Here is a 10,019-nt window from a genome sequence, read left to right as displayed (position 1 = left end):
GTACCCTTGAACCATCACAAGCCTTTAGCTATATCGAGGCTTTGAAGTGTGAGTGACATACAACATGAAGTGAAGGATTCATCCTACTGCTTGCTTTAGGCTATAAAGAAAACATGGAAATATAGGGTTCTTCTTATTGGGATTCATGATTATTGGCCAGAGAAACAGCAGGTATTTATTTATTTATTTAAAAGATTTTATTTACTTATTTGAGAGAGAGCGAGTGTGCACAAACAGGAGTGGGGGGGGTGGGGTGGGGACAGAAGCAGACCCACCCGCTGAGCAGGGAGCCCAAAGCAGGCCCTGATCCCAGGACCCCAAGATCATGACCTGAGCTGAAGGCAGACGCTTCACCAACTGAGCCACTCAGGTGCCTCAGAAGTGACAGGTATTTAAATATCTCATAGGGTATAACCAGTAAATTGCTCTATATTGAATTATTGATAAATATCAGAACTCAAAATTAAATGTGTACAACAAATAAATGAGTTCTAATGAAATACAAATTGAAATATTGCTTGAAAGCAATTACCAAAATATCTTAACGACAGAATTAGGAAGGAAATAGTATATTTAGGTTAATGCAAATTGATCTAGTGTTCAGAAGAAACAATGTTTTTAAGAACTAAAAAATCTTTATATGCTTTGACCAAGCAAAGACATGTTAAGTTCATTCACTGAAGTAACCAAAAGAAACCTCATCTATGGAAATATTCAATTTAATGTTATTCTTAATATGGGAATCTGTGAACAAGTATTCCTGATGGGAGGGGAGATGGTTAAACATTGGGAGATGGTCCACTAACTGAATAAAACTTTGGGTCACTATTATAGTAACATTGCATGGACACTATTCAATAGGAGGATATAAAAATTCATTACAAAGACCCTGGGACTTTGTAATGAAAGCAGATTACAAAAGTTCATGTTCCCCATGATTACTGTGGACATAGTTATATTCATTCATTTATTCTAGAAATGTTTTAGAGCACTGATTATATAGCAGATATTGGTGCTAAGTGCTGTAGACACAAGGTAAAAAGGTATATTTCCTGCTCTCATTAAGGGTTAGTCCAGCTGAAAGATAGTCATGCAAACAAATGGAAAAGTGTAGTTATTCACAAAATGCCATTGGAGGGCAGGAGGGGCCTTCAAGTTGGCTGAAGACACTGGAAAGCTTCAAAAAGAGGTAAGATTTTTATATGGACAAAATTTGAAAGGCAGTGTAGAGAAAAACAATCAGTTGTATAAGGGTGGAGGTATTTGAAGTAACTTAATTTTTAAAAATATCCTTATTGAGATTTGATCCACATATTATAAAACTCACCCATTTAAAGTCTACAATTCAATATTTTCTTGCTGTGTTCATAGAGTATGCAAGCACCACCACAATCTAAGTTTAGAACATTCTCCTCATCCCAAAGAAATGTTGTATTTTCTCTCTTTCAAATTTCTTCCGTTAAATGTTTTTATAATAATAGAAAATCAAAGCATAAAGACAGAAACTTTTGATCTCTGCCATTGTGGGAAAGCTTTACATTGTGTGCAAAACAAACCACAAGTACATAATCGTGTCTTTATTTTTTCCATTTTATTAGTGACAAGGTAAATAGGTTATGTGACAATCTTCACAGATATCTACACATGTATTTAAATAAGAGAAGAAAAAGAAAGGATTTGAGTTGAAAGAGTGAGGTTTAAGTGGCAACTAGTTCCTGTTGTTTATTGTATAAAAATCTCCAAGAGTATGAAACTTGATTTGCCCATTTTTTCCACACCTTCAAACCAGATGCAAGGATTTCAGCAGGGATATCTAAAATACACATAGACTCTAACAGAGGCATGGTACAACATGAATTATGAAAGTGATTGGCAATGCAATATGGGAAGGAAATACTCTCAGTGCATTGGTAGAGTGTTCCTCAAGTGGAACGGATGCTCAGGAACTGATGACTGGTGAGTTCACCTGATCTCAGGTGTCCCCCTTCCTCCTTTTGCTTTCACATCTGAGGTGGCAGAGGGGACCACTGTGTGCATGATGATCCTCTGTCAAGTGCCTGTAGGTAGCAGTGCCCATCCCTCTTGAGAGGACCAGGACCTTGCTCCTTCTGGGTCCCAGTCTTGTTCTAGCATCTCTACTTTCCTCCAGCTGTCGATGCAACCCGGTCCATAGGGTCCTACACATATGTAGCCCTAGGAGTTCTGAGTTTCTTCACATATGTTAGCTTAAAAGGCAATGGGTATGTTTTCCCAGGGACATTTTATGACCCCAAATCCTGAGGAGCTAATGCCCAAAGTCAGGCATGATGACAAGAGTTAGGGCATTTCTCGGGGGCAGAGAAACCTATTGGGCACTCTTCCAATTATAAACAGACAGCCAGCTCCCTGTAAAACCAATTCTACCTAGAGGATTAACATGGAAGACCCCCAGAGGCTAGTGTGGGACCCTCAAACTCTCTAAGGCACCTGCGGTTCTCACCCACAGTCAGCCATACACGCCGGGAGCCAGACTTCAGTCCTCACACACTTGAAACTGCTACCATGACAGGATTTAATTCACAAGTGGGAAAAATATGAACTGCATCAGAGTATTCTTCCATGTGCCTTGCATTTGGTTTCCAGTGAAGCTCTGCAGCTGTAGCCAAATGGCTTGCCTCCAGGTTAAGGCATGACAGAAAATTTAGTGTCTGTGAGTTTGGCTCATGTTTCAAATAAAGTGTGATTGTTGACATTGGGAATACAAATTTTCAAACTGCATTGTAAACTGAAGGATTTTGGTCTGCTTGCTCTATTATATGTAATATTCAGGATATTAATTTAAAAATAACTAATGCCAGTGTAAACATGCTTTAGATACATAGGTCTATAAAATATTGCACATAAATATAAAATTTGTTCAGCATTTCTTCATAGTAATTTTTCATTATCATAAAAAGGATACAAAATTGAGCAGGTTACATGAATTTGGCTGGTCAAGTTTACTTAAAAAATGATGACATGATGCACAGTTATGGATTATTTACAAGAGTTTTAAACATCAACTTTTTGTGATGGTTAAATTTTAGATGGTGGGAGAATAGCCTAAATAAAGATTAGTTTCCAAAGGTATGTACTATAAAGATTAGCAGTAGAAATGAGTAGTAAAGTTAGAATAGGCAATGGTAGATAAAATTCTTAGGAATTCCTTTTCTGGGTTCATCTCACATCTGCATAACTTTATATTTCTTTCCCATGTAAGCTTCACATGTCCTCCCTGTGTATATAAATTTGAGGTATAGTGGAAAAATAGGTATTTAATCCCAAGCTAAATATTGGTATTGCTTCTTATAGATATTAAGAATAATGCTTACCCATATTGTAAAATTGCTTTTTTATTAATGGACTCTAGAAATTTTACCATTACTTTTAATTACTAGACAGGTTCAGGAATACCTTGAAATTTATGTATTGCTAATTAAGTCAATAGGATTTTTGTTTCTATAAAAGGAACTATAAATACAACATTTGCAAAGCTAAATGAAGCAGACGTGAGTTCCTGGAAATTGTGAATAAAAGTGATTTCAGTTAGCAGGTGATGTAGTCTTAAGTAAAACTGTCTGCGTTTCTTTAACACTGTCTAAATCCTGAAGAAGCTCTATTTATTTATTTGCACAAGATGGTTATCTTAGAAGGGAATTTAGTGAGTGATTTTGAAAACCAGCTAACCAAATTCTAATGTCCAAATTTTCTAGATGACCAGACTATCCGCCTACAGACATGGAAAATAAATAAATAAATTGTTATCCTCAGTTACAAGATCATCTTTGTCGTTTCAAAAGTACTTTCACAGTACCAACAACATATGCTTGTCTCCCTGAGCCATAACTTCATTAGAAACATATCTTTTCCATAGGGAGGTGTCAAATGTTCTGTTGGATGCAGTAGTGTTGGAAGGTTCGGTCCTAGTTCACCTTCTGAAGTCAATTGTGATTCAGACAGTTCATCTCTGTGGCTTGAGTTGGATTTACCTGGAAAGCAACTTCAGTTCCCATGCCCATTTCAGACATCTGCCAAAGACAGAACAACTAAAGCAAAAGACAACTTCCATGATTGCTAATGGTTTCCACAGTGTTGAGGACAGACATTGCATCGCCCAGAAGGGTCTCTGGGCTCTGTGGCAGCTTCTCCAAAGTGCAGCATAGAGGAGGTGACATTTCTGGGGTGCTTCCATTTCCTAGGTCACTGGCAGGTACAGGGAAATTTTTATTGAACCCTTGTGTTCCTTCTTTTCCTTGAACAGGACCAGTGTTCGCGTGCTTTGAGTTTGGGTTTTTCCTTTTCATGCCTCCGCTGCTTTCTCATCTGTCAATTGCTCCCTGTCATTCATATCATCTTGGGGGGGTCTTGCTCTGTCAAAGAATCCACACTATAAACCAGAGAAAAGAGAGCTATAAAATCAAATTGCTCTGGGAACGGGCTGAACTCCTTATTCTAAGGATTTTCACTTTCTGTGTTTTCTAAGGAAATCAGAACTCTGGATATTATCTGTCTGATTCTCCAAATGAGGAGGGGAAAGCAGAGTATTCTTTACTTGCAGAGAAGAATTCATTGAGTAGGGCAGAGTGTTTGGGTCGTTCCTCCTATCACGTTATGGTAGTGGGGTTATGTCCCTGTTTTGTATAATCCACTTGTGGACCTGGCGTTTTTTTCCTGATATTATAGCTGCAAGGCCCAAAGACTTCCTGTCTGCTTTTCTGGATGCTTTCTGGAGCCTGCAGAAGCACTAACTGCTGAAGTATACTGTAGCTACCTTGGAATGGAATTTTAGAAAAAGAGAGGAGACGTTTGCCTATCTCTCTGTACTTGTGGAACACATAGCATACAGAGGAAAAGTAGATTGATCATTTCTTTTAATCTCTGAACATCTTAATGACTTTCCAAAGATCAACCATCAGCTTGAGGAAGAAGTGATTCTAGAATCTTCATCCTCCCAGATTTCTATTAGTATTTGGTTTAGAAACCTGGAACATCAGTTCTTACTGTTTCTTACACTGAAGCCAAATTCACTGGGTTTCATTGAGAACTATTGAGTCGGTTTTTTTTTTTTTTTTTTTTTTCAGGACTAGTACCATATTCTGTCAATTGCTGTATGTCATAGTATCATTTATGGAAACAAAGATAGTGGAAATAAAAGAATAATATAAGAGTTTCTTTCTAAAGGCAATCTATGCTGTAGACTCTGTAGGCTCAGGATGGCACAAAACAGCTTACAATAATGATCAAGAAAGCCATATTTCACTCACATGGCAAGGTTTTCTCAGTTTACTAAGTAAGCCACGTAACTGTTTTAAAATTAAAATACACTATGATTTTGGGGAACCACAACGAAAGTAGTTAACTCAGATGTGACCAGATTAATTACTCTTATAGTTATGTAATTGTGACACTGTTCTTATTTTGGAATGGAAAGCTCTGTGAAACTGGGTAGTCATATTGGTTTTGGGCCAGAAATTAATGCCTTTTGTAGATTTTTACAAGAAACTTCAGTAAAACACATGAAAGAGTACATTAAATCGTCCTAATGGAGTTGGACTAATTGGCAAGAGACAAAAAAAACAAGTTCCAGAATATAACATGCACAATCTATTTGGCCTGATAGTGCAAGTATCAGTTAATTACTATATTAATCGCATCTGCATAGTGCTTATAAAGAAACATCTCAGAGGATTGCTGATAGGACCATGTCAGTAAAAAAGCTCGAGATCTTGATCCAAGCATACTGGAAAGAGGATCACAGGTCTCAGCTAAGAAAGTCTTAACTCTCTCCGTATTTATTTACAAGAAAACTCAAGATAAAAGCGGCATTAAACACTCTTGGTCTTCTTACATGTCAGCTATACACGCATAGTAAGTTTGCCAAAACAAATATGATGCAATTTTCCTGTTATGGCTTTTGGTCTGTTAAAAATTCCCAAATCATTACTCTGGCATTGTCTTTCTAAATCTCTAGGTGTATCCTTGTAAATCCTCTCAGTGGCTTCTCTAATCAACAAGAAAAATAAAAGAAATAAACTTACCTTCCATAAAGCTAAGGTTAAGATGGCCAGAACCAATAATCCAAGAAGTATTGCTAGTATTATTACCCATAATGGGATTGAGAAGGAAACATTTGGAGTTGCCCAAATAACGGATGTCTTAATCTGAAATGGAAAATAAAGCAAATGAGCTCAAACTCTTGGGGGAAATAAGGCAGTAATTACCACTATAATACTGGGGGGGGGGTCGTTCTGAAAAGTTCCATGTAATAGTTGAAATCATCTCAGGGGAGATCTGAATGTCTAAAGCACTCAAACATAGAATCTTAAAAACCAGCACATTCTCAGGTCCCCCAGGTTGAATGGAAGATCTAATTACAGACACCTGGTGTGTGTTTGGCTTAGATAAGCCCAGAAACCCTGACATGGAATTGAGGTAGACCAAGACTTAGAACCAATGAGGTGGAAAGGAATGACCTTAAATTGGGCTGGACCTCTTATGGCAGTAATGACTAAACATAGACCCTCCACAAGGCCAAGTCTGTCCACACACATTTCTCCAAAGAACTGAGCTAACCTCATTGAGAGGTGAGTTGAATTGGATCCATCAGACTGATGAATATGAAAAAAAGATTAGAAATCACCTAATCTAACCCCCCATTTTCCACATGAGATAAATGAGTCCCAGACAGGCTCAGTGAGCAAAGTGAATGCTAATTGTCCAGATGCATTGGGGCTGACTTCAATCCTAAGTCCAGGTTTCAGTTGCCAGTAGAACTCATTTTACTTCCCACTGTTGCTAGGGAATTTGGAGGAAAAGGAGAACCTTTCAGCAGACCTGCATGCATCACCTCTCCCTCCCCACATGGGCAGAGCAGCTCTCCTGCCCACGTGCCTTTGGATAGCCAGTCAGCAAAAGAAGTTGTAGACGCCCAGACAAAACCAAGAAGAGGCCTAGCCATGATGCTAACACCCTCTGCCAAAGAAGAGAGAAGTAAAAATATTCTTGGATCTAAAATATCCTTCACCAAGGCAAGCCTATCTGTTTTTAAAGAGAAGTAAGCACTGTTCAGTTAAACTAGTCTAAGTTCTCCTTACTTTAAGTGTGCTGGTTGGAAGGATCATGGGTTGGGTCCCGACACCTGCTCAGGAGCTCTAGGCCACAGTTCTCTAACCTACCAATCAGGAGATAGTAGAGGCATGGCCAAGGTCGATGGGTCTGGGATGAGTCCTGGCAGGACACATATGGGTGTTTTCGTAGCCTACACCCAAGCATGGGGTCCTGACCATGCTCAGCTCTTTCCTCTGCTTCTTAAATTGGAGCATCCTGCCTCTGTGCTTCTCGGCTTGTCTGGCTTTTCATCGCTCCTTCATCTTGGTCCATTTCCTCTATGCGGCGGACATCCTGATGACTTAATTCACTAAATTCTCACTAAATTACATCCAGACTAAACAAAGGCATCAGGAGTAGAGAGACTGCTAGTCATTCCACATGCACAATGGTGCCAGGGACTTGAATCCCTGTTCTCAGTGAGAAAGAGGCTGGCCTTAATCTGCTCACCTTATCCCTGCCTACTTTGCATGCTAACTCCCGTTGCTGAGCAGTCCCTATTTCATCCAACACATCAGCGGGAAATGCAGCATTCCAAGACCATGCTGCGATGAGCCTCACCCCTCTTGCTGCGGTCTAAAGACAGGACACCTGGTACATGAAGCAATGCACCACAAGAACTCAAAGCAGTCATGATGCCCCTGGATTCTGTAGCCACGTAACTTATTCCACACTGATCCTTTACGTGTACATGGCTGCATGAGCAAGACAGAGACTGAGGACTTCTGAATCACCTTTCTTTATATTCCTTTCCCTTGGTGAATTACATCTAGTACCACCTATGAAAGCAGTGCTCAATCCTCATCGTAAGGTGCTCAGAGAAAGGACATGAAGTGGTCTTTCAAAATGATCCTAATATTGCTGGAAGCAGACTCTTACAGTTTCAGTAATGAGAATTTCAGAATTTTAGAACCACAAGGGATAGTAGTGATCATGTACTTACCAGCCAGTTACAGTGAGCCAGGAGAGAGGAAATATGGAGCCATGGAAAATTCTGAGGTTTCTTTTCTTTGCTTTTTTTTTTTTTTTTTTTTAAGATTTTATTTATTTATTTGACAGAGAGAGAATGTGTATGCACGCAGGCAGAGCAGCAGGCAGGGGAAGCAGCAGACTCCCCACTGAGAACCCTGGGATCATGACCTGGGCGGAAGGCAGTTTTAACCAGCTGAGCCGCCCAGGTGCCCCAATTCTGAAGTTTCTTATAACTGTTTCTTCCAACTGTTTCTTCCCCCTGAGTATACCTCTAAGTGCACCGAGGAAACAACATAGTTTCTGGCTATATTTGGTACATGTACTAGAGATCCCAAAATTTATCAATAGGTAATTTACACAAGGAACCATATTCCTGATTTACCTTAATTTGCCTCTCATGGTGTCATGTTAAGCATAGGAAGCCATCCCAGTTTTATGGAGAAAGAAAAGCCAGAGGGCCACATACTGTTCTGTTCAATTTGTTAGGTTAGTAAAAAGTAATAGAGCTACCAGTGACTTTGCTGGGTTCCTTTGCCTCTTGGCTAGTATAGGTTTTGATGTTATTATCTAAAAAACTGGTCATTTTGTAGAAACAAGTAGGGAAGGTCACTTACAAAGAGTTAATAATGGTATGTGAAGGCTTTTTTTTTTTTTTTCCCAGCAATGATGGAAAAATGTAAGTAAAATATTTAATTGAACAGGATATGCTTATTAGGGTCTCCCGAAGCAGAAAACAGCTTTATAGGTATAATTACAAAATCTATTGGCTTTTTGTTTACAGTTACTTCCAAAGTTCCTGACAGCAGTGTCTTAAAAACATTTGAGAGTAGATGATCCCTCCTGTCTTTTCAGTTCCAAAATTCTGAAAATCTCATCACCCAAATGGTCATCAGTCTGCTCCCAGTAACATTATGTTCACTTAAAAAATACCATGTTATTCCCTTTCTCTTGAGTATTTTACAAGTTAAGATTACACATGTCATGTACATTTCCTGTAAGTCATCATATGTAATTAACCAGGAGGAAAGGACAAAGAGTTTTAAAAGAAAGCAAACTGGAAAACTTTCCCCCTGCGCCTGCATTCTGCTTTTCTTGCCTGCTGCCTTTAGGACATCCACTTGGCACTTAAGCAGGCCAAACTTCTCAATCTAAAATGCAAGCAGCTGCAAAGACCTTCCTTGGCCCCTGGTGTTTTCCTAAACTTATCTAGGCTTTGCACTACATAGTCCAGAAGTCACTACGTTGAGGACAGTGGAAATACAGAAAATCAACAACAGTGCCCCAGAGCATTTCTCCGGATTTCCAGTGCAGGGGAGCTAATTGGTTGTTGCTGGAAAGAGATGGATAAAGAATCAAGGGTGACGCATCATTGGAGGAGTCATATGTGTCTTGGAAAGGCAGGTCTTTCTGAGGACACATTGATCAGGGAGTCATATGACTTATTCATGTGTATAAATGCCAATGGGGCATTTCCTTTATGGGTGGAAACAGATAAAGCCCAACTTTTCCCGAAAGTCAATGCTCTGAATAAACTAGAAACTTAAACTATAAAGGCGAGATTACTAGGGAAAGACACTGGATCACTTTTATAGGGCCAAAGTTTATTTAAATTTGTATTAGAGCTGTGGAAATTACAGAATGGTTTTGGGAATGGTTGCCAAGAAATAAAATGTTGGAAAATGCTAAAACTTTATTAGTATTTATGTTTGTCTTGCAGCTCATTTCGATAAGCCCACAAGAAACTTAGGTACCCACTGGATAACTAATAGGGAGAAAAATAGGTCTTAATTTTCAGTTTCTTATGACAAAACACTGATTTAGTGTAATAATTTTTCATTCATTTTAAATAAGATTTATTAAATACCCCATGTTCTCTGAAGCTCTGTAGATATGATCATCAGCTCTAAGTTGAAACATTCTGT

At 38.9% G+C, this 10,019-nt stretch overlaps 1 protein-coding gene across 1 annotated transcript in view; it reads right to left on the bottom strand.

The window, feature by feature from the left end:
- Window positions 1–1,572: 1,572 nt before the first annotated feature.
- Window positions 1,573–10,019, bottom strand: part of ITGA8 (integrin subunit alpha 8) — a 171,129-nt gene continuing 162,682 nt past the window's right edge. The window contains exons 29-30 of the mRNA XM_059184049.1: window positions 6,057–6,179; window positions 1,573–4,405 (exon numbers count right to left, since the gene is read on the bottom strand). Coding sequence (XP_059040032.1) covers window positions 4,319–4,405; window positions 6,057–6,179 — 210 coding nt within the window. The 3' untranslated portion in view covers window positions 1,573–4,318. The remainder of the gene's footprint in view (window positions 4,406–6,056; window positions 6,180–10,019) is intronic.

The sequence above is a fragment of the Mustela lutreola genome, chromosome 8, assembly GCF_030435805.1.
Source record: "Mustela lutreola isolate mMusLut2 chromosome 8, mMusLut2.pri, whole genome shotgun sequence".
NCBI lineage: Eukaryota > Metazoa > Chordata > Mammalia > Carnivora > Mustelidae > Mustela > Mustela lutreola.
Note: the sequence above shows the minus strand (reverse complement) of the source record. Positions and strands in the feature narration are given on the sequence as shown.